At 59.5% G+C, this 21950-nt stretch overlaps 1 protein-coding gene across 8 annotated transcripts in view; it reads left to right on the forward strand.

The window, feature by feature from the left end:
- Positions 1-21950, forward strand: part of COL7A1 (collagen type VII alpha 1 chain) — a 31908-nt gene that overhangs the window by 6687 nt on the left and 3271 nt on the right. For 3 of the 8 annotated variants that reach the window (XM_049716169.1, XM_049716170.1, XM_049716171.1), the window contains exons 19-108: positions 160-285; positions 386-532; positions 792-917; positions 1259-1405; positions 1633-1767; positions 1853-1999; positions 2081-2217; positions 2495-2621; positions 2707-2853; positions 2941-3113; positions 3211-3246; positions 3331-3357; positions 3452-3496; positions 3570-3632; positions 4073-4144; positions 4240-4275; positions 4420-4455; positions 4638-4709; positions 4810-4887; positions 5136-5162; positions 5245-5298; positions 5440-5502; positions 5594-5653; positions 5771-5806; positions 6005-6049; positions 6129-6164; positions 6522-6566; positions 6648-6683; positions 6805-6837; positions 7182-7214; positions 7386-7439; positions 7516-7575; positions 7671-7706; positions 7804-7884; positions 7985-8020; positions 8218-8262; positions 8501-8572; positions 8817-8861; positions 9110-9136; positions 9323-9352; positions 9483-9563; positions 9640-9675; positions 9751-9786; positions 9877-9957; positions 10215-10250; positions 10660-10722; positions 10992-11036; positions 11657-11692; positions 11765-11800; positions 11936-12031; positions 12140-12175; positions 12262-12297; positions 12414-12461; positions 12816-12851; positions 12983-13105; positions 13183-13383; positions 13474-13509; positions 13590-13643; positions 13827-13895; positions 14056-14193; positions 14342-14386; positions 14713-14748; positions 14884-14919; positions 15067-15111; positions 15329-15361; positions 15439-15501; positions 15591-15626; positions 15706-15786; positions 15926-15994; positions 16137-16172; positions 16253-16294; positions 16450-16494; positions 16584-16628; positions 17158-17193; positions 17277-17336; positions 17478-17585; positions 17765-17836; positions 17991-18026; positions 18243-18302; positions 18425-18469; positions 18701-18736; positions 18844-18879; positions 18954-19010; positions 19147-19218; positions 19776-19847; positions 20091-20126; positions 20417-20497; positions 20747-20800; positions 20889-20942; positions 21017-21079. In XM_049716169.1, coding sequence (XP_049572126.1) covers positions 160-285; positions 386-532; positions 792-917; positions 1259-1405; positions 1633-1767; positions 1853-1999; positions 2081-2217; positions 2495-2621; positions 2707-2853; positions 2941-3113; positions 3211-3246; positions 3331-3357; positions 3452-3496; positions 3570-3632; positions 4073-4144; positions 4240-4275; positions 4420-4455; positions 4638-4709; positions 4810-4887; positions 5136-5162; positions 5245-5298; positions 5440-5502; positions 5594-5653; positions 5771-5806; positions 6005-6049; positions 6129-6164; positions 6522-6566; positions 6648-6683; positions 6805-6837; positions 7182-7214; positions 7386-7439; positions 7516-7575; positions 7671-7706; positions 7804-7884; positions 7985-8020; positions 8218-8262; positions 8501-8572; positions 8817-8861; positions 9110-9136; positions 9323-9352; positions 9483-9563; positions 9640-9675; positions 9751-9786; positions 9877-9957; positions 10215-10250; positions 10660-10722; positions 10992-11036; positions 11657-11692; positions 11765-11800; positions 11936-12031; positions 12140-12175; positions 12262-12297; positions 12414-12461; positions 12816-12851; positions 12983-13105; positions 13183-13383; positions 13474-13509; positions 13590-13643; positions 13827-13895; positions 14056-14193; positions 14342-14386; positions 14713-14748; positions 14884-14919; positions 15067-15111; positions 15329-15361; positions 15439-15501; positions 15591-15626; positions 15706-15786; positions 15926-15994; positions 16137-16172; positions 16253-16294; positions 16450-16494; positions 16584-16628; positions 17158-17193; positions 17277-17336; positions 17478-17585; positions 17765-17836; positions 17991-18026; positions 18243-18302; positions 18425-18469; positions 18701-18736; positions 18844-18879; positions 18954-19010; positions 19147-19218; positions 19776-19847; positions 20091-20126; positions 20417-20497; positions 20747-20800; positions 20889-20942; positions 21017-21079 — 5744 coding nt within the window. Of the gene's footprint in view, positions 1-159; positions 286-385; positions 533-791; positions 918-1258; positions 1406-1632; positions 1768-1852; positions 2000-2080; positions 2218-2494; positions 2622-2706; positions 2854-2940; positions 3114-3210; positions 3247-3330; positions 3358-3451; positions 3497-3569; positions 3633-4072; positions 4145-4239; positions 4276-4419; positions 4456-4637; positions 4710-4809; positions 4888-5135; positions 5163-5244; positions 5299-5439; positions 5503-5593; positions 5654-5770; positions 5807-6004; positions 6050-6128; positions 6165-6521; positions 6567-6647; positions 6684-6804; positions 6838-7181; positions 7215-7385; positions 7440-7515; positions 7576-7670; positions 7707-7803; positions 7885-7984; positions 8021-8217; positions 8263-8500; positions 8573-8816; positions 8862-9109; positions 9137-9322; positions 9353-9482; positions 9564-9639; positions 9676-9750; positions 9787-9876; positions 9958-10214; positions 10251-10659; positions 10723-10991; positions 11037-11656; positions 11693-11764; positions 11801-11935; positions 12032-12139; positions 12176-12261; positions 12298-12413; positions 12462-12815; positions 12852-12982; positions 13106-13182; positions 13384-13473; positions 13510-13589; positions 13644-13826; positions 13896-13970; positions 14016-14055; positions 14194-14341; positions 14387-14712; positions 14749-14883; positions 14920-15066; positions 15112-15328; positions 15362-15438; positions 15502-15590; positions 15627-15705; positions 15787-15925; positions 15995-16136; positions 16173-16252; positions 16295-16449; positions 16495-16583; positions 16629-17157; positions 17194-17276; positions 17337-17477; positions 17586-17764; positions 17837-17990; positions 18027-18242; positions 18303-18424; positions 18470-18700; positions 18737-18843; positions 18880-18953; positions 19011-19146; positions 19219-19775; positions 19864-20090; positions 20127-20416; positions 20498-20746; positions 20801-20888; positions 20943-21016; positions 21080-21950 lie in introns of those variants that run through there. The other 5 variants (XM_033413216.1, XM_033413217.1, XM_049716172.1 and 2 more) reach the window with 4 other exon arrangements.

Below are 21950 nucleotides of genomic sequence, written 5' to 3' on the forward strand. Positions count from 1 at the left end.
TTTCCCACTCAGAAGTTGCCTGCACTGACCCGTCCACAGTAACCTCATACTGACCTTCAGATAGACCTCCCTGCGTTGAACATGCCTGTTCTGCCACCCTGTTCTCTGCCCTGTTCTCTGCCAGTGGCCCCTGACCCTTTTCCCTGCGTCTTCCCCCAGACCCTCAGCCCGTGGGCAGTGTCTCGAAGCTGCAGATCCTCAATGCTTCCAGTGATGTTCTCCGGGTCACCTGGGTGGGGGTCACTGGAGCCACAGCTTACAGACTGGCCTGGGGCCGGAGCGAGGGTATGATTCCCTGACCCTGCCCTTGCCCTTCCTGGCTGGGATTGGCCCCTTTGGTCAGCCACCCCTATCCCTAACCGTTGCCCTATGGTCGCCTGGCCAGGTGGCCCCACGAGACAGGAGATGCTCCCAGGAAACACGGACTCCGCAGAGATACGGGGCCTTGAAGGCGGAGTCAGCTACTCAGTGAGAGTGACTGCACTTGTGGGGGACCGTGAGGGCGCACCTGTCTCCATTGTCGTCACCACGCGTAGGCAGAGCTCGGGCTGGCGCGAGCCTTGGATTGGTGCCCTGGACGGTTTGGGGGCGGGGTTTGTTCTCGGGAATGGAAGAGGGTCCAGGGATTGGTAGTGAACCTGTGGGGGCGGGGTCTTCGGGGGGAGGAGGGATGTAGCCTGGGATAGGCAGTGGGGCCTGTTGGGGGCGGTGCGTGTTCCAGGGTTGGTCTGGGATTGGCACAGAGATTAACTGGGGACGGAGCCTCCCTGATTTTTGTGCTTTCTCTCTAGCGCCTGAGGAGGCTCCACCAGCCCTGGAGACACTTCGTGTAGTGCAGCGAGGGGAGCACTCCCTGAGGCTACGCTGGCAGCCGGTGCCCGGGGCACGCGGCTTCCGTCTGCGTTGGCGACCTGAGGGTGAGATGTGCCCCCGGTAGGGAGGTTAGGGACCAATGGGGCGGGGTTGGGGGTGGGGTCGGTGAAATCAGTGAGAGTGGGCAGGGTCTGTCAGTGGGGGTCTGCGGATCGCTGAAGGTACCTGGTATCAGTCACCTAGCTGCGTGGGATCAATGAGGGTCAGTCGGGCAGGGTCAGGAGATCAGTCAGGAGGGTGGACCCCATCAGCAGGATCAGTCAGTGAGGCTGGCGGGGTCATTGTCAGTAAGGTTCGTGGGGGGTCAGTGAGGTGGGCGTGTCCATAAATGCTGGTCTGTAGCATCCTCCTATGTGCTCCTGCCCCCCTCTCATGCCTGCCCCAGGTGGCCAGGAACAGTCCCAGGTCCTGGGGCCGGAACTCAGCAGCTACGAACTGGACGGGCTGGAGCCAGCGACCCACTACCGTATATGGCTGAGTGTCTTGGGGACAGCTGGAGAAGGGCCCCCCTCAGAAGTAACTGCATACACTGGTGTGCTCTTACCCCTACCGATGACCCACCCTGATTTCCTGTACCCCATGACCCTGAGTGACTCCTCCTGTAGCCCCCCCCTACCATTCCTGATCCGGGGTGATCCCAGCATGACCTCTGGTGACTTCCTTCACTAAGATGAATCTGCCCCAGGATCTCCTTAGATCTCTCTCCTCTGGGTTCTCGGGACACATACTCGGATCCCTAGTCTTTGATTCCTCCTTCAGAGTCACCTCGTGTCCCAAGCACTGAACTGCGTGTTGTAGACACCTCAGTCGACTCAGTGACTCTGGCCTGGACCCCGGTGTCTGGGGTATCCAGCTACATCCTATCCTGGCAGCCACTCAGAGGCCCTGGCCAAGGTGATGGGGAGGCCAGTGTTCGGGTGGGCTGGCAGTGGGGGCTCCATGGAGGGCCTCCTGTTTAACTGAGCTCTGTCCTCTGCAGAATTGCCTGGGGCCTCACAGACACTTCCGGGGATCTCAAGCTCCCAGCAGGTGACAGGGCTAGAGCCTGGTGTCTCCTACATATTCTCCCTGACACCTGTCCGGGAGGGTGTACAGGGTCCTGAGGCCTCGGTCACACAGACCCCAGGTATGGTGGGCCCAGTGGGAGGGGCCCAAGAGAGTAGCTAGATGGGCTGACTGCTTCAGTAACTCAGCTCCCTTCCTGCAGTGTGTCCCCATGGCCTGATGGACGTGGTGTTCCTGCTGCATACCACTCGAGACAATGCTCATCGCGCAGAGGCTGTGAAGCGAGCCCTGGAGCGTCTGGTGTCTGCACTTGGGCCGCTTGGGCCACAGGCCATCCAGGTTTGGCCCCAGAGGCAGCCAGACTCCTACCTGTCCCTGCCCACCCCTGGTCCCACACCATTTCCCTGTCCCACCACTGGTCCAGGCTTTCTCCCTGCCCTTCCCCAGGCTCCAGATCGCCTCACTTGCTGGTTGGTTCCGTATCCTACCATCACTGCTGACCCCCTAATAGATCAGGTTTAGTTACACACCTTGGGCTCTGTGTCTCCCACCAGGCTCTGTGTCCCCTGTCCCTGCTGTGTCATCCTCCCCAGGCTCTGTGGTCTCCCCACCCTAGGTTGGCCTCCTGTCCTACAGTCACCGGCCCTCCCCACTGTTCTCGCTGAACAGCTCCTATGACCTTGATGTCATCCGGCAGAAGATCCGCAACATCCCCTACACGGACCCAAGTGGGAACAACCTGGGTAAGGACTACAGTGGACATGGATTCTTGGGGCTTTCCCATGGGGAGCTTGGTGCCCCTGGGTTCTGACATGACCTTTCTCCCAGGCACAGCAGTGGTTACAGCTCACAGATACCTGTTGGCACCAGATGCCCCTGGACGACGCCGGCATGTGCCGGGGGTGATGGTTCTACTGGTGGATGAGCCCTTGAGAGGTGACATCTTCAGCTCTATCCGTGAGGCCCAGGCTGCTGGTGAGGAGCAGGGCTGGTGGGAATGGAGCCTGGGAATAGGGTTGGCCCCAGCAGGGTCGTCATGCAAGCTGCTGGACCCCTCCTTAGGGCTCAAAGTGATGATGCTGGGCCTGGCAGGAGCTGACCCAGAACAGCTGCGTCGCTTGGTGCCAGGCATGGACTCTGCCCAGACCTTCTTCGCCGTGGATGATGGTCCAAGCTTGGACCGGGCAGTCAGTAGTCTGGCAACAGCCCTGTGTCAGACGGCTTTGACCACCCAGGTTTGGAAGGGGTCTCTGGGGGACTAGGTGGTGAAAAACAGAGGGTCTGGGGGCTCTTGGTAGAACGGCTGACCTCAAGGAGACCCTGTGTCCACAGCTACAGCCAGACCCTTGCTCGGTGCATTGTCCAAAGGTAAGTGTCCAGGGTTGAGAGGGTGGGTGAGGGCCACTCTTGGAACTTGCCACTCTGACCGTCGCCCGACACATCTTTCCCCAGGGCCAGAAGGGGGAACCCGGAGAGATGGTGAGTGGCTCTGGTGGGGGATAGAGAATGGGTTGGGGGCTCAGTGGGTCAGGGGGCGGTCAGCAGCACAGGGCTCACCGATCATCCTTCCTAGGGGCTGAAAGGACAAGCCGGGCCTCCTGGTCCCCCCGGCCTCCCGGTGAGTGCCACCCCATACCTGTCCTCTGTCCCCTGACCGGCGTACTGCCTCTTCACCTGCTCTCTTCTCTCAGGGCAGGATGGGTGTTCCTGGCCCCCAGGGACCTCCTGGAAGTACCATTGCGAAGGGTGAGAGGGTGAGTGTAGAGACCATTGAGGTTCCCCTAAGACAATCCTCGAAGCTTCCTTAGGGTTTTTACAAGAGGGAATGAAAAAACAGAGTTAGAAACACAGAGTATTCCTAGAAGCCTAAGTGGACATTATCAACCACAGCAGAGACTCTGGGGAAGGATCTGAATTAGGGGGGACCAGTGGGGTTTTGAGATCCCCTGGAGAGCCCGGGTGGAAGTTCCAAGTCCAAGAGGCAGGGAAGGCCCTGGCCTCATCACTGCCCTTGTGCCTGGGGTTCGGCTCCATTCAGCTCACAGGGTACATACATCACTGCTGTACCCCCAACAATGCTCAGGGGCCTGTGGGGTGAGGGGTTCAGGTGAAGAATAGTCCGTCGGGGCTCCTCCAGCGAACCAGGGGCACTGAGGGAGGGTCCCTTCCTGCCCTAACCTCTTTGCCTCCTTAGGGCTTCCCTGGGGCAGATGGGCCTCCAGGCAGCCCTGGCCGCCCTGGTACTCCTGGAAGCCCCGGCCCGAAGGTGAGCGAGCCTTGCCCTCACGGTTCACATGGTGGGATGCTTTGCTTGAGCGGGTGGGGTGGTCTGACTGGGCTGACTCTGGCCTCCATTTATAGGGCTCCCCAGGGTGGCCCAGTCCTCGTGGAGAACCAGTAAGTTGCTCTGCTCCACAGTGTCTTCCCAGAGCCCTTTCTGCAGGGTGGGGAGCTGGGGTGGTGGAGCGGGGTTGGCTTGTAGGGGCCCACCCTGAAATGCACTGAGACCAAGCATCACCCTTTGCTCTGTTTTGTCCTCAGGGAGAGCGAGGACCTCGAGGCCCAAAGGGGGAGCCGGTAGGTGAAGGAGGGAGGGGAGGGAACCAAGCCAGGATGTCCAAGGGAGGAACAGGGTTGCCCCAAGACAGACACTGTGTGGGGCCTAAGGCATGATGAGGAATAGCTGGGGACCTCTAGGGGCTTCTCCTACCTCAAGGCTCCCATACCCTGAATCCTTTCTGCTGTTCTCTGTCCTGCAGGGAGAGCCTGGACGAGTCATTGGAGGCGAGGGCCCAGGGCTTCCTGGACAGAAAGGGGACCCTGGACCTCCAGTAAGTTCTGGAGTATGGTGGGGGGGGGAGTGATGTGTGATGGGGGAACCAATGGGGTGGGTCTATGGGGTTGTACTTTATATTTTGTCTCTTCCATCAGGGTCCCCCTGGATCTCGTGGCCCATTGGGAGACCCAGGACCCCGTGGTCCCCCAGGATTTTCTGGAACAGCTGTGAAGGTGAGGGCATGACCGCCATATAGTCTCATCACCTCCATGTGATCCAGTGACCTGGTGACCTCATTCAAACCCACACAACCCCTGCTGGTCACTCTGAGCTCATGTGACCTCTTGACCACCCCCACCCATGACTCCTCAGTTCCTCCATGAACTTTGTAATCCAGTTTGACCCCAAGACTCTCATTCCTCCTGGTATCTTGGGGTGTGGAGGTGTAGTCCAGGGTCACGTGTCATGATCTCTCTTCCAGGGTGAGAAAGGTGATCGTGGGGAGCGGGTAAGTGAGGGGCAAGTTATGCTGGGGGTGGCTTGGAGTCTGATTCCCCCCGGCCATCCCCTGACCTGCTGTTCTTTCCCAGGGTCCCCCTGGACCAGGTGATGGCAGCGTTGCTTTAGGGGAGCCTGGGCTGCCGGTGAGGGAGCCTTGAGGCTCTGCTGGGGACCCTGTGGCCCATGCTCTGGGGTGTGGATAGAGGAGCTGGGGGCTCTTCTGGGGCAGTGGGTGGGTGCTGGACCTCAGTTTGGGGCTCACATTTTTACTCACCTCCTCCTAGGGTCTTCCTGGAAGCCGTGGACCCCAAGGCTCAGTTGGCCCCCCTGGAGAAAAAGGAGAAAAGGTGGGAGATCTGACTTCTTGGTGTCCCAGTTCTGAGGTGAGGCCTCTGGGTGCTGGGAGCAGGGTCTTCTACCCACCTGTTTTTCCTTCAGGGTGACTGTGAAGATGGAGCCCCAGGCCTCCCAGGACAACCTGGGACCCCGGGTGAGCCGGTGAGTGTAGAGGCCAGGGATTCTGAGCGTGGTGGGCATAGCTCCAGCCCCCACCCTCAGCCATCAACCCTCTACTCCATCCTTATTCCCAAACCCAAATCTCTGAACCCCTTTCAGGGCCTACGGGGACTTCCTGGAGTCACTGGCCCCAAAGTAAGTGCCATTTTGTGAGGGGTCAGGTATGAGAGGTGACACACTGGGACCCCGTAGGATTAGGGGAGGCAGGAGGATCAGGAGATAAGGGTTCTCCCCAGGTCAGAGGCTGTGATTTCAGAGACAGATGATTGGAGTTTGAGACACTTTGTCTGGGGTTCGACAGTAAAGGCCCCTCTCCTATCTCTCTCCCCTCAGGGTGACCAAGGACTAACAGGGGCCATCGGTGAGACTGGAGAAAAGGTAAGTGCAACCTGGGGGGCCCTCAGGGCCCCAGAGGATCTGGAGCCAGACTCAGCTCTGACCCATTCTGCTCCATCAGGGCGAACGTGGATCCCCTGGCCCAGCGGGACCACAGGTGAGCCCACTGACCCCACTGCCGGTGCCAGTAGACCTTGGCTCCATACCCCTCCTGGTTCTGACTTCTTGCCCTTGACCTCCACTGCCCCTGGCCCTCCACCCCTCCTCACATGACTCCTAATCTCTGCTGATGCAGGCTCTAACCCTCAACCCCAGGGACCCGCTTTTAGCTTTCTGACCCTGCTGAACTGACCTTGACTTCCACTGACCTGGTCTCTGTCTTCCTGCTGAGTTTGACCCCTGCTGACCTAAATCCTGATCTTCTGTGACCCCCATCCTGAACCTCTAGCCCTTACCCGCCATAATCCCCCTGCCCCCACCCACCTGGGTCAGCATTTCTGCTCCTCTTCCCCAGGGTCCACCAGGAGTTGCTGGGCGTCCTGGACCTGAGGGTCCTGAAGTAAGTATGTGACTGTGGGATCAGGAGTAGGGCTCTCATGTGTTCCTCCCCATCCTGGGCTCACGCTTTCTCCATGTGCAGGGGCCACCAGGACCCACTGGCCGCCGAGGAGAGAAGGTGGGTCATGGGCTGGGAGTCAAGTGCCCCCGATACCAGGGATTGTGGCAGGTGGGATACTGGGGCCTTGAGTTCCTAGGTGGGTCCCTGACCCATCCCTGTCCCTATCCTTTCTCTACAGGGGGAGCCTGGTCGCCCTGGGGACCCTGCTGTGGTGAGTGAAGGGAGGGTGTGTTTCCGATCACCGCACAGGCCCTTGAACAGTGTGACCCGCCTGGAAACCAGCGTTCCAGGCTGTGACCCCATAACCTTGGGACCCTGGACTGGCTCAGAGCTCTGTAACTCTAATGCTGTAACACGCCTTCCAACTCCTGGCTGTGATCCTGTGAACCCATGACCACCATACAGGTCGTGAGCCCTGTGTAACCCCTGCCCTGCTCCCAGCGGTGACCCTGTGACCTCTGGGCAGACACTTCTGATTCTATATAACCCCAACTCCAATCAAGCCTGTAGTAGTGTGATCCCTAGTGATCCCAAGCCATATCTGTTTGTTTTCAGGGACCTGGGGGTGCTGGAGCTAAAGGAGAGAAGGTAAGTCTGGTAAGAGTGAAGGGACGCTGTTACAGGGTTGAGATCAAGGTCATAGGGCCTGCCTCTGGGCCTGCCTGGAGGCCCCTGGAGGTCATGACAGTTGTGGCATGATCGCTGGGTGGTGGGTTCATGGAGCCTGTGGCTGATGCTGATGGTCTTTGTCACCTCCAGGGAGACGTAGGGCTCCCTGGGCCCAAAGGAGCTACCGGAGTCAAAGGGGAACGGGTAAGTGTGGGGAAGTGTTCAGGGGTTAGGACAGGTGATGGTTGTGTCCCCTGACCTCTGATCCTTCCTCCCCCAGGGCCCACCTGGCTTGGTTCTTCCTGGAGACCCTGGCCCCAAGGGAGACCCTGGAGTCCGGGTGAGTAAATGTGGGGATGGGGAGTGTGACAGAAGGAGATGAGGTGGTGCCCGGGAGCCCCAACTAAGTCGTACCTCCCTCCCTATGCCCTGCAGGGTCCCATCGGCCTCACTGGCAGAGCAGGACCGCCGGTGAGTGCCTGTGACCTTGGGTAACATCAAGGTTTCTGGGGTCACCTCCCCTCAAGGGCTGGCTATACGTGCTACATCACTCTTGCCTCCTCCACAGGGTGACTCAGGGCCTCCCGGAGAGACGGGAGACCCTGGTCGTCCTGGTTCCCCAGGACCCATCGGCCCCCGAGGACGAGATGTAAGAGGACTGGACTGGGGGAGTGCTGGGGGATGGGGAGTAAGGTACTGCTGGCCTCCCTGGGGGTTTGGGGACCAAGGCTGACTCTCATGTCTCACAGGGTGAAGTTGGAGAGAAAGGTGACGAGGGTCCCCCGGTGAGATTCCTTCCCACTGTGGTTTCTGATCCTTTACCCTTGAACTGTGATCCCTCGGGGGCTGGGGCTCCACCAGGTTATCCAGTCCACCCCCCTGCCTCTGGTCCAGTTGGTTCCCAGGCCCTTCTCTGTCGCCACTCCCTGAGTTAGTTTGAGCCTAACTCACCTGTTTGATGTGGCGTTCTCTCCACCACCAGGGTGAACCAGGTTTGCCTGGAAAAGCTGGCGAGCGTGGCCTTCGGGTGAGGCTTTGCAGGGAGAAGTAAGGGGGGGTGATGAGAGAACTTATAGGAGGTGGGCATGAAGCTGTGGGAAACTCTGAGGGGAGAAAGGGTGATGGGAGAGTCTGGAGGGAGGCATGTGGTGATGGGGAACTCTGACATGGTTTTCAGGGTGATGGAGAACTGGGGCAGTATGGGGGTCATGGGGGAATCTGCAAAATGCTGGGAGGGTCTGTCTCACACCAGCTACTCTTCTCAGGGGGCACCTGGAACTCGGGGGCCTGTGGGTGAGAAGGGAGACCAGGGAGATCCTGGAGAGGATGGACGAAACGTGAGTCCTGACCTCTGATCCCTGAACTCTAACCTCAACTTCAATCTCCAACCATCCAGCTCCCAGCCTCTGACCCTGCCACCCCGACCCTGCAGCGCTAAACCCTCACAGTCCTCATTTCCTTTGACCCCTTCATCACAACCCCCAAAGGCCACCAGGATCCCCATGAATCCTTAGGGTGTTTCCAAAGCTCCCCCAAACTGCTGCCTCTCCTCACTGACCCTGACCCTCTGACTTTCTGCAGGGGAGCCCTGGACCATCTGGACCCAAGGGTGACCGCGGGGAGCCAGTGAGTAGTGCTGGTGTTCTGGGCTCGGGAGGGATACAGGGTTCCGGTGCTCAGTCTGGTCAGCACCTCCATTAAGGGCCTGGAGGTCAAGGTCGGGAGCCCTGGTGGCCACCTCCAGGCCTGACCTGGCTTCTGGGGTTTGGCACTGGGGTGCAGGGAATCTGGGAGCAGAGCTGAGCTTGAGGCAAACCTGAGCCATACCGTGGGGCCACAGGGCTCCTGTTGACTACAGTTCTTTCCTTTCCTAGGGTCTCCCAGGACCCCCTGGACGGCTGGTAAGGGTTGCCTGGGTCTGATTCTCTGTCATCTCCCTCACCTGCCCCTGTTAGCCCCACATGGTGTCCCTTCATCCCTTCCACTGACTCCCACTTCCCCCACTGCCCCCTGATGTCTTTATTCATCCTCACCAACTCCTCTTCCCCTACTTGAACTATTCTTCTCACTGGCCATTCCCTCCACAGGTGGACACGGGACTTGGAGTCAGAGAGAAGGTATCATGTTCCGTGGGTGGAGTGAAGCTGTGAGCTTAAGAAAGCATCCCAGCACCCCCATGACAGGTTCTGCCTCGGCCATGCCTGTGGCCCTAGTGCTATTCCCTCCACACGTTTGTCTCTACCATAGGGAGAGTCTGGGGACCGTGGACAGGAGGGTCCTCGAGGACCCAAGGGTGACCCCGGACCCCCTGGAGCTTCTGGGGAGAGAGTGAGTGTGGCTTATCCCGTGGGAACGTGTGGGCCTGGGAAAGCCTGCTCTGATTTCTTCCTCCCCTTGTCCTCAGGGCATCAGTGGACTTCGGGGGCCCCCAGGCCCGCAGGTGAGTGACACACTTTGCCCCATCAGCCTAAGTTCCCATCTTGCCCTCACCTCTCACTGACCTTGTTCCCTTCAGGGGGACCCAGGTGTTCGAGGCCCAGGAGGAGAAAAGGTGAGAGGGCATGGAGGTTTTCCGACTGTGAGCCTGGGCTCTCAGATCCATCTCATCCTTCGAGGCCTCTTACCACTCTGTTTTCCTCAGGGTGACCGGGGCCCCCCTGGCCTGGATGGCCGCAGTGGACTGGATGGGAAACCAGGAACCCCTGGTCCCCCTGGGCTGCCTGTGAGTCGTGGCGGTCACTGCCTGGTCACGCCCCTTCCCTTGCCCCTTTGTATGGCTCCAGACTCACTGGAGTCTTCTGGGTCTTGATGAGCTCTGGGGCCAGATGGGTTATCTGTGTCTTCTCCTAGTACCCTGCCTGGGTGGGGGATGTTACTGCCTGACAGGCCTTGGGTTCACAGGAACTAGTGGCCCTGTCAGTGGGCAGTGCCCCTGACCCCATGACCACTGCGGACTCCCTGACTTGAGTCTCTCCTCAGGGTGCTATAGGCAAGGCTGGGGACCCAGGGAGAGACGTAAGTAAGGGGAGATATTAGGGTGGAGGGCGGCTCAGGGGTCCAGCATGAACTGTGTAGCCCGGTCTTCATAGTCACAGGACCAGCGGGAGTAGGGGGAGTTGGTCCAGCCCTGTCCTTGGGAGGGTCCCAGTCCCTGGCAGGCAGGTTTGAGCAGAATCCTGCTTTCTGATCTTCTCTGCCTTGGGCGCTATAGTAGGACCCCCAAATCCTGAGGGTTCTTCCCTTGGGAGTTTCAGCAGGGGGCCCCCTACCCTATCGGGTCTCAGCCTCAGGACCTCAATGGCTCCTCCCAATTCTGGGGGGACTCTACACGGGAGGAGGTTCTTAGTGGGGTTCTCCAAGTCCATGGATGTGCCCCAGGAGATATATCAGTGGCCCTCTCAATCCTAGCAAAGACTTTTTCCAGGGACTGCCTGGCCTTCGAGGAGAACAGGGCCCCGCTGGCCCCTCTGGTCCCCTTGGAGCACCGGTGAGTCCCACTTTCATTGTACCCTTTTAAAAATAAAAAAAAAACTATTTATTTGGTTGCACGGGGTCTTAGTTGCAGCAGGCGGGCTCCTTAGTTGTGGCATGCATGTGGGATCTAGTTCCCTGACCAGGGATCAAACCCGGGCCCCCTGCATTGGGAGCTCGGAGTCTTATCCACTGTGCACCAGGGAGGTCCCCTCGTGGTATCCTTTTGCCCCGTTACTGCCCTCACCCCAACCCTGACTTCTGACCAATGATCTGTTCCCACAGGGAAAGCCGGGCAAGGATGGCAAGCCTGGCCTGAATGGGAAAAACGTGAGTGTCCAGGGTAGACACAGTGAAACCTCCAAAAAATGTTAGCACATGGACATGGTTCAGATGTGCCATACACATGGGGCACACACACAGACACATGCTGACACGTGCCGACACCCGAGTACGTAGCCCACACGTACAGATACATCCTGAAGCACACGTCCATGTGCACACACGGGCAGCCTCACAGACACAGTGGGTTAAGTGGACGTGCTGACCTGTGCCTGATGGGCCAACACAAGCTAAAATAACCACAGCCACGGGCACAGGCAAAGAGCCTCAGACACAGATGCAGAGGTGCCAACACACAGGTGTGAAGCCCACATTCAGGGATACTGAAGACATGTTGACACACAAACACTTCCACCCATACACGTGCTATGGCTTGGCCCCAGGGCTGCACGTGTACCTCTGTGGAGGTGTGGTGAGACACATATCCAAGGCTCTGACGTGTGATACATGTGGGGACAGACCGACATATGCATTTGTGTCCACAGTCACTCATATACATACGGCCACACATAGTGAGGTAGACACAGGACTTGCAGACAGTTACCAAGACACACAGACAATTCTTAATTCTTATTCTGTTGGGTCTGATGTGAGTCCTCTGCCCGCAGGGAGGACCTGGGGACCCTGGAGAAGATGGGAGGAAGGTGAGTCCCCTCACTTGGAGTCTGCTCTGGCTCAGATTGGCGCCATGTCTGAAGCACCCTTGTCTTCCTTAGGGAGAGAAGGGAGATTCGGGCGCTCCTGGGAGAGAAGTGAGTGTTGGAGTCTTCTGCAACCTCTGACCCCTGACCCAGACCCTGACCCTGACCCTGACCCTGACCCTGTGATATGTGGCTCCACTCCTTTCTGGGGTCTCAGGGTCCTGATGCTGGCTGCATCCTCCACAGGGTCATGATGGCCCCAAGGGTGAGCGAGGAGCTCCTGGTAGCCCTGGACTCCAGGGCCCCCCGGGCATCCCAGGGCAGGTTGGCCCTCCTGGCCAGGTGAGTGTCCAGGGTAGTTCCAGGACTTGGGAGCAATAGGGACCATTATGTTGTCACCCTGGGATGCCATGATCCTGTGTGACTTCTTTGTGTTCTGACATATCTCAGGGTTTCCCTGGTGTTCCAGGAGGTTCGGGCTCCAAGGTGAGTGTGCAGATGCTGGGTGGGGGGTATGGTCAGGGGCTGCCCAGAGTGGGGGCATTTTCACCACTGGTCATTCTTTTTCTCAGGGTGACCGTGGGGAGACTGGACCCAAAGGGGAACAGGTAAGGCCCCCATCTTTTTCACTTGCCCCGGTAGCCATAGCACCCACACATGCGCGCACATGCCCCCAGCCCCAACCCCAAGCTGGGTCCAGCGGCTTGTCTCTTGGTGTCTCCAGGGCCTCCCAGGAGAGCGTGGCCTGAGAGGAGAGCCTGGGAGCACGGCGGTGAGTGAAGCCTGGGACCTGGCCCTTGACTGTTATGTGCACGCCTGTAGCGGCCACCTCTGTCCCCTTCCACTTGCTGTGAGGCCCCACTGGAGCTGTGCTGTGTGCTCAGCCCCCTGCCCTGTTGGGATTCCTGTAGTCTACACTGAGGGGAACCTGGGCAACGGGGACATGTCAGGGAGGGGCTTCCAGTGACCTCGAGTCACCTCAACCAAGGACTAAACCAAGGACTCCTCAAGGACTAAAGGGTCCTCTGGGCAAGAAGCCTGGGGAAGAGGGTAGGGAGGCTGTTTTGGGGGGCAGTGTGGGGCCTTCTCCTCTGTGGGCAGCCCCTCACCCAATTTGTGTCCCCAGAATGTGGAGCGGTTGCTGGAAAATATTGGCATCAAGGTAGGTTGTTTGGGGGCTGGGCATGGGGGCTGATGGGAACCCCACGGGACAAGTAATGCCCGTGGGGCCAGGCCAAGGCATGGGAGGCTGCAGTAATGGCCCTGCTCTTCTGACCCTTCACTGTCACTCAGACGTCCGCCCTGCGGGAGATCGTGGAGAGCTGGGAAGAGAGCTCTGGCAGCTTCCTGCCTGTGCCTGAACGGCGTCGTGGCCCCAAGGGGGACCCAGGAGAGCGGGGCCCACCAGGCAAGGAGGTGTGTGTTGGCTGCTCAGGGGGCATGTCCTGTGGAGGGTGTGGTTGACACCAGCATTTACTCTTCTGTTCGTCCAGGGCCCCACTGGCTTTTCTGGAGAACGCGGGCTGAAGGGAGATCGTGGAGACCCCGGCCCTCAGGGACCACCTGGCCTGGCCTTTGGGGAGAGGGGCCCCCCTGGACCTCCCGGCCTTGCTGGGGAACCTGGAAAGCCTGGTATCCCTGGGCTCCCAGGCCCGGCTGGGAGTGTGGGAGAGGCAGGGAGACCAGGAGAGAGGGTGAGCCTGGCCGGGACGGCCGGGGAGGTGGGCTCAGGAGGAGCTGGACTCCCCACGGGCATAGCCCTCACCCTGCGATTTGCACTTCAGGGAGAGCGGGGAGAGAAAGGAGAACGTGGAGAACAGGTGAGCTGGAGGGGGCTTTACTGGGCGGGACTGCCTATGGGCTGTGTTGGGGTGGCCATCCATTTTCTTCTTTTCTGCAGGGCAGAGACGGCCCTCCTGGCCTTCCTGGACCCCCTGGCCCCCCTGGCCCCAAGGTGATCACCCCAGCTCTGCCCAAACCTGTGACTGCTGTCACCAAGAGGCCACCATTGGCTTGAGCCCCAGAAATTCCATGTGGTGACTCTGACCCTACAACCCTCTGGCACCCTGTGATCTGGGATGACCCCTCCATGCCTCTGTGACAGACACATCTCTCCCCTGTGACCTTGTGCTTGTAGGTGGCCATGGACGAGCCAGGTTCTGGACTCTCTAGAGAACCAGGACCCCCTGGACTCAAGGGTGCTAAGGTCAGTGTGTGGGATCAACCTGGGGGCCACCCTTGCCATGGCGCCAGCGCCTGGCTTGACATGTCATCCCCACAGGGGGAGCCAGGCAGTGACGGCAACCAAGGCCCCAAAGGAGACAGGGTGAGGCCTCCCACCCCACCATGTTTCCCCTCCCCTGCAGGAGGGCATGCCGGGGTGGCATGTCTGTGGGCACCTGGCAGTGATGGGGGCTCAGGGCATGACACTCTGCTTGCAGGGTGAGCCAGGCATCAAGGGAGACTGGGGAGAGCCTGGACAGAGGGGTCAAAATGGCATCCCGGTGAGTCCTTGCCCCACAGGCCATGGGTGCACAAGTACACGGCTCTCACTTGTGTTGTCCGGGCTGGAGTCTGCTCTGCCTGGGGCTGTCTAGGGGGAAGCTGGGATGGGGAACAAGGACAGTGTGGCCTTAAACGTGTTCTCTCTAGGGTCTGCCAGGAGAGCGTGGCGTGGCTGGGCCTGAGGGGAAGCCGGTGAGTGATGGCAGGAACAGCGTGGCCGAGATTCTGGGGAACAGCTACCCTTTGCTGTATGCTGGCTGCCGTATGCACGTGTCACCAGTGACTGGTGCCGGGGTGTGGTGACTGGGTGCCCAGGTCTGAGTGCAGATGCATGATAGCTGTGTACGTGTACAGGCCCATGTGTATTGTCTATGTGGGGCAGTCTGTGGGTATGGGGTGATTTGTGCCTGGGAGGGGTAGAGGTGCAGAAGTGGGGCCCCCAGGCAAAGGTCTCCAGAGGGCAGGAACAGGCCCAAGTGAGGCCAGACTGAGGCTCAGAAGCCCCCTTCTCTATCCAGGGTTTGCAAGGTCCAAGGGGGACCCCTGGCCCAATGGTGAGTACCCCAGAATCCCGCTCCCTCCTGCTCCCATCCTACAGTGGGTAACCCCTACAATGGGCAGTACTGCCTCAGTTTCCCTGGGAGGGTGGGATTGGCTCCCACTCGTCTGGCTCTTTCTCTCTCCAACAGGGTGGCCATGGAGACCCTGGACCACCTGGTGCCCCGGTGAGTGATGGGGAAGCACTGCCTAGTGGGGGTGGGACAGGCATCAGTCCCCACTGATGACTCAGTTGGATAACTTGTTTGTGTTAGTCCATGAGTCCAGGTAGATAACTCTGACCCCAGTTTCCTGCCCTTGATACTTTTTTCTAGGGTCTTGCTGGCCCTGCGGGACCCCAGGGACCTTCTGGCCTGAAGGTGAGTATAGGCTTGTGTGTGTGTGTGGCTGGAAGGAGGTGGTGGCTTGGAGCAGCCTGTCTGCACCAGGATAACATCTGCCAACCTCTGGGAATGTCACTGCCCTGTAATGCGACTGAGCACCAAGGTGCTCCGTCCATGTGGGCTTTGCTGTGGATGGAGGCTGAAGGGCCTCTCATTCATCTGTGGGGTCATGCGGTCTCTGGGGTTTTGGCAGGGGGAGCCCGGAGAGACAGGACCACCAGGACGGGTGAGTGACCCAGCCCATGGGTTAGTCACAGGGAGCTGGGTGGGGTTGGCACTGCCCTGAACTTTTTCTTCCTCCAGGGCCTGCCTGGACCCACTGGAGCTGTGGGACTTCCTGGCCCCCCTGGCGCCTCAGGCCTTGTGGTGAGTGAGGCCCCTGCAGAGATAGCATGTCCCTGCCCTCTGGGTCCCGTGCTCTCCATGTCCCTCTCACATCTGACTTGTTTCTTCAGGGTCCTCAGGGGGCACCAGGTTTGCCTGGACAAGTGGTGAGTCCTGGGGATCAGGGCTGGACTCCGGGGGTCAGGAGTCAGGGGGCAGGCCCCTGACAGAGCTCTCCCTTCTCAGGGGGAGACGGGGAAGCCGGGAGTGCCAGGTCGTGATGGTGCCAGTGGGAAGGACGGAGACAGAGGAGCCCCTGGCGTGCCGGTGTGTGTTCTGAGGGGAGCTCGCTGTGGGCATGTGATGGGGCCTGTGCCAGCTGCCGTGTGCCTGAAGGAAGAGGAGGGCTGGGCAGCAGGGACAGGGGGTGGAGAGGCACTGAGTTCCACCCACCGTTCTGCCATAGGGGTCACCAGGTCTGCCTGGCCCTGTCGGACCTAAAGGAGAGCCTGGACCCATGGGCACCCCTGGACAGGTGATCTTTGATCCTGACCGCCACCTTCTGCATCAGCTCCTCTGCCTCACTCCCAAGCCTAGTTTGTCCCTTCCATATGGACGGCGGGGTGGGGATGGGGAGGTGGCAGGAGGCGAGGTAACTCACCAGGAGTTCCCTGCAGGCTGTGGTCGGGCCCCCTGGAGCAAAGGGAGAGAAGGTGAGTGTGTGGGAGGCCCTGGTTTGGGGGGCACAAGGGTTAGGGGCTGAGGAACCCCACTGACCCCTTTCCCTCATCAGGGCACCCCTGGAGGCCTTGCTGAAGACCTGGTGGGAGAGCCGGTGAGTGTGGAACCTCCACAGCATAGTTCCTCCACCCCTGTGACCCTCACCTTCCATAATGTGCCCCACATGGTCCGGGCCTCATGCTGCCTCTTTGAGTCTCAGCTGTCTGTGCCCCTGACACCCATGTGTCCTCCTGACCCCTATATCCACAGGGAGCCAAAGGTGACCGAGGACTGCCGGGGCCGCGAGGCCAGAAGGTGAGGTGGGCCTGGCCACGGGGCCTGTTCATTGGGCAGGGAGGGGTACGGTTGGGTGGCTAGACACCCTCACCACCCTTTCTATGCAGGGTGAAGCCGGCCATGCCGGGGAGCCTGGAGATCCTGGTGAAGATGTGAGTCTGGGGTCTGGGCGAGTCTGAGTCTGGGTTGAGGAGTGCAGTCGTGGATGTGAGGGACCGTTGCTGAGCGTGGGCACATCTGAACCCGAGCCTGGCTGAACATTCCAGCATTCAGGGTCCTGCTCTGGGAGCATGCGGGGGTCACGCCTCCTGGCTTCCACGTGCCTGTCCTAGGTCTTCTGTTCCTCCCTGTGTCTGAGCACGTGTGCTCCTGTCTGATCTCCCAGGTCTCAGGACACATGGGAGTTTTTGTGGGCCTCTCCTTGGTCATGTATTGATGCTGCCCCTCTCCCCACCTTGTCTGTGCTCCTGTATCTGAGCTCATATCTGTGGTCACGTCTAAGCTCCCTGGGATGGGACATGTCTGAGTTCCTGCTCCTGTCTGCACTCCCACATACCTGCACTCACGTCCTTGGTGCCAAATGTCCGTGGTCACCTCTGAGCTCCCATGGGAATGTTTTGGGGCCATACCTGAGCTCTGGGTTCATGTTCCTACTCTCAAATGCTGTTTACTTTGTTTTAGGGTCAGAAAGGGGCTCCAGGACTCAAAGGTCACAAGGTATGTGTGCCCTAAAGCATCCCTGCTGGGGGTCATGGTCCTGAGACTCCCTGAGCCTGATCTGACTCTTCTTTCCCTTGAAGGGTGACCCAGGAGTTGGGGTCCAGGGGCCCCCTGGGCCAATTGGTCCTCCAGGTCTAAAGGTAAAACAATGCCCCATCACTAGTAGTGGGGGCAGCAGGTGGGGCGGGGGGCCTGGAGGTGGGAGAAAGAGGGTATTCTGGGGCTAGTCCTGGGAAGGGGTCCTGCTGGAGCCATTCCTCCCTTTGCTATTTTTGTTGCAGGGAGACTTGGGCCCCCCCGGCACCCGTGGTGCTCCTGGTATTGTGGGGTTCCCCGGTCAGACAGGCCCTCGAGGAGAGATGGGTCAGCCGGGCCCCAGTGGAGAGCGGGTAAGGGTGCTGAGGGCTGCACGTGGGGACTTGGTGACTTGAGGACCTCTGAATCTGGTACTGGGTGAGGAGGAGAAGGGGGCCCAACCCTGCCGAGGGGGCTCCTGGTTTTGGGAGGACAGCACGGGAGGAAGGTTCCCAAGTCACCCTTCGCCTCTCTTACCTCATTTTCACTATAGGGTCTGGCAGGCCCCCCAGGGAGAGAGGGAGCCCCAGGTCCCTTGGGGCCACGTGGACCCCTTGGGCTAGCGGTGAGTAGAAGTGCCCCAACGCCCCATGTCTCTGACTGCTGTGTGTTGGAGTCTGTCCATGTGGGGACTTAGGCTGGGGACTATGCCACACTGTGTGGCTAGATATGTGTGTGCCTTTGAGGGGCACAGAAGCCTCACCTCACTCTGCCCACAGGGAGCGCCTGGGGCCCCTGGACTCAAAGGAGACAAGGTAGATGGGACAATGCTGCTGGCTCTCTCTTGCACCCCTGTCACCCCCTCCAGCTTCCACTAACCCCTGTCACCCCCTCTAATCTCCACTGACCCCTGTCACCTTCTCCAATCTCCACTGACCCCTGTCACTCCCTCCAACCTCCACCGACCTCCCATGACCCTCTGTCCTCCACCAATTCCCCTCACTGATCCCTGGTGTCCTGTTGATCTCCAGGGAGACACTGGAGCAGGACCGCCTGGGGCCCGAGGCGAGCGTGGGGAGCCGGGTGTCCGGGTACGTATGTCCTGCTCTGCAGCCATGGCCATTCCAGGGAGCCACCCTGGGACTCCCTTCATCACAGTTCTCGCCTCCGATTTCCAACTTACCGAGTCACTGAATCTATTGTCACCAACCAGGGTGAAGATGGCCGCCCCGGCCTGGAGGGACCCCGAGGACTCGTGGTGGGTCTCCCTGGGGAAAGAGCCAGTGGTGTGACTCAGTCCCCTGTCTGTGCCCTCTGTGCCCTTGTGACACTCTGCAGCCTTCTGCAGCCCTCTGGTTCTCCTTGGCTACTCTCTGGTCCTTTGTCTCCCCCATTCCCCCAGGCCCCCCGGTCCTCCCCTGCCCCCTGACCTCTCTCCCCAGTAGTCCCCACAAATTCCCTTAGCTCACCATTTTCTTCTCTCATACAGGGTCCCCCAGGCAGCCGGGGGGAGCGTGGGGAGAAGGTAAGGATATGGGGAAGAGGTCCCTGAGTGTGGGTGGGGATGGATCTTGCAACTCAGGATTTGGGGCTTCTCTATTTGGGTGAGACTCACACTCTTCCACCCAATAGGGTGACACTGGAACCTCAGGGCTAAAGGGTGACAAGGTGAGTGTGTGCATGGGGGAGGGCAGGGGACTAAGGGTGCTCCTGACTCCTCTGACTGCCCCCTGTCCACTCAGGGTGACTCAGCTGTGATTATGGGGCCTCCGGGGCCACGAGGTGCCAAGGGGGACATGGTGAGTGGGTCTGGTCCATGTGCAGATGGGTGTGGGAGGGGCTTCTGTGTGGGCTGGGCCAGGGGATCTGAGAGCTCAAACCCTCAGAGGGTAAGGGACTTTTAGCCCCTGACCCTGATTTCTGACCCTGACCCAGGGTGAACGAGGGCCTCGGGGCATAGATGGTGACAAAGGATCTCGGGGAGACAGTGGGGACCCTGGAGAAAAGGTATGGGGATGAGGTTGGGATATTCTATACAGGGTGAGGAGGGGGGTCCTACAGGCTGGGGGGCTCCATGGAGGGTCTGTGAGGACAGGAGGGGAGGATGGGAGGGGGCTTTCTGGGGGTCAGAGGGGAGGGGGTTCTGTCAGCTGTAGCAACTCTGTGGGGTGGCTGAGAGGATGGGGGCTCTATGGGGGGGCCCAAGGGCCTGGATAGGAGGTGAGAAGGGGAGTGTGTGGACTGTGGCTCTATGAGAGTGCCTGTGGGAATGGGAAGGGGGCTCCTTGGCTGTTAGGGGTACTCCAGGTAGGGGTAAGGGTAGGGGCCCAGTGGTAAGAGGAGTGGCAGGAATCTGGGGGTCCTGGGGTGAGAAATGAGCCACCCCACCAGCCACAGTCCCCAGCTCCACCCTGCTGGGGCGTGGGCTGGAAGGGAAGGGGCCATGGGGAAGTGCGTGGGAGCAGCACTGGCCAGCTCCACCTCAGCCAGCAGGTTCCAGTCATTCTCTGAGCATGCAGCCTGGTCTGGTCCTGATTGTGTCCCTCTCCTGGTCACTCCCACAGGGCGCCAAGGGACAGCCTGGAGACAAGGGCTCAGCCGGGTTGCTGGGAGTGCGTGGACTCACAGGACCCAAGGCAAGTCCCGCCCCAGGTACAGACCCAGAGCCATGCATCACACACCCCTGTCCCAGGGGTGTCCTCTGAGCATTGGAGGGTTTCCTGCCTCCCTCGCTGTTGGCCCCATATGTGCTCACATGGGCTCCTTGTGCAGCCTGGGCCCTGGCTGCAGTCACCGAGTGGCTGCATGTGCAGCAGACAGGCCAGTATAGGGGACAGTCACACTGAAGGGCTGCCCTCCCCCATCTGTGTTTCCCACAGGGTGAGCCTGGTGCTGCAGGGATCCCTGGTGAGCCGGTAAGATGCCCCCACGCCCATGTAGTGGCCTTTGACCTTACAGTGAATCAGTACTCTCATGTTGTCCAGGGACCCCTACCTTCACAGTAGCCCCCATGATGGTTCCACCCACATAGTGACCCCTGCCCATGGTGACCCTCATCCCCATGGAAAACCCTGCCCTTCCAGTGGCTCTGGCCCCTAATGATGATTCTCACCCCTATGGTGTTCCTTGTCCATTACATCCAAAGTGATTCCCTTTGATCCCTCACTGACCTCCCCTGGCCTCACATTGACCCCTTTCCCCCCAGGGATCCCGAGGAAAAGACGGAGCCCCTGGTGTCCGAGGAGACAAAGGAGATGTTGGCTTCATGGGTCCCCGGGGCCTCAAGGTGAGAAGGGGACTGCTTTTTTCCCCCTAATCAGGAGGACCTGATGTTGGAGGGTGAGGTATCTGGGGTCAGAGGTCAGGTATTTGGGGTCAGATGTGGGGGTATCTGGGGTTGAAGGTGAGGTGTTAGGTTAGAGGTTGGAAGGTCAGAGGTTGGAGTATCTAAGGCCAGTTTGGAGAGTAGTTTCAGTGTCAAGGGGTTACAGGGTGAGGTATCTGGAAGTCATTTTTCACTTCTTTTCTCCCGCAGGGCGAACAGGGGGCTAAGGGAGCCTGTGGCCTTGATGGAGAGAAGGGAGATAAGGTACAGGGGTGATGGGGCATATGCGTGGGGATGTGGGGGGCTGTGCGGCCTGGGGCCTAAGGCTGATCCCTCCACCTGATTCCTGCAGGGAGAAGCTGGTCCCCCGGGCCGCCCAGGGCTGGCAGGACGCAAAGGAGAGTTGGTGAGAGTGGGGCACCCCCAGAATGAGGAGTGGATGGGTGGGCCAGGGCCTAACTAATGTCTTCTCTTGTCCAGGGGGAGCCGGGTGTTCCAGGCCAGTCAGGGGCCCCTGGGAAGGAGGGCCTGATTGGTCCCAAGGTATGGGGTCTCTCTCAACAGTGGACATTGGGGGTTTAGGATTGGGCAGGGAAGGGCACGGTTGGGTCGTGTAGGTTTTGGGTCAAGGAAGGTTTTGGGTCGTGAAAGGTTGGGACATTGGGGGGTGGAGTGGGGCTGGTCTTAAGGTTTCAGGGTGGGTTGGGGTCACAATGTGCTTTTTTATTTTTTCTTTGGCCACACTGTGTGGCATGCGGGATCTTAGTTCCCCGACCGAGGATTGAATCCGTGCCCCCTCAGTGGCAGCGCAGAGTCTTTTTTTTTTTCTAAAGATTGATTTATTATTTCTTTATTTTATTTTTATTTCTCTTTGGCTGCGTCGGGTCTTAGTTGCGGCACGTGGGATCTTCATTGAGGCACGCGGGATCTTTCGTTGCAGTGTGCAGGCTCTTCGTTGCGGCGCACGGGCTTCTCTCTAGCTGTGTCATGCGGGTTTTCTCTTCTCTAGTTGTGGCACGCAGGCTCCAGGGCGCGTGGGCTCTGTAGTTTGTGGCACACAGTCTCTCTAGTTGAGGCACGCAAGCTCAGTAGTTGTGGCGCATGGGCTTAGTTGCCCCGCAGCATGTGGGATCTTAGTTCCCTGACCAGGGATCAAACCCACGTCCCCTGCATCATAAGGCGGATCCTTTACCACTGGACCACCAGGGAAATTCCGAAGCGTGGAGTCTTAACCACTGGACTGCCAAGGAAGTCCCCACAATGCACATTTAGGATTAAGGGATGGGAGGTGGAGCAGCACATGCCTCAGGGCTAAGGGGTTACGGTGGGTGGAGGTCAGTGGGGAGGCTGGAGTGTCAGTGTAGGGGAAAAAGGTGGAGTCAGGGCAAGGGGCATCACAGCGGGGTCAGGGTCA

This window comes from Orcinus orca, chromosome 10 (assembly GCF_937001465.1).
Source record: "Orcinus orca chromosome 10, mOrcOrc1.1, whole genome shotgun sequence".
Taxonomy (NCBI): Eukaryota; Metazoa; Chordata; class Mammalia; order Artiodactyla; family Delphinidae; genus Orcinus; species Orcinus orca.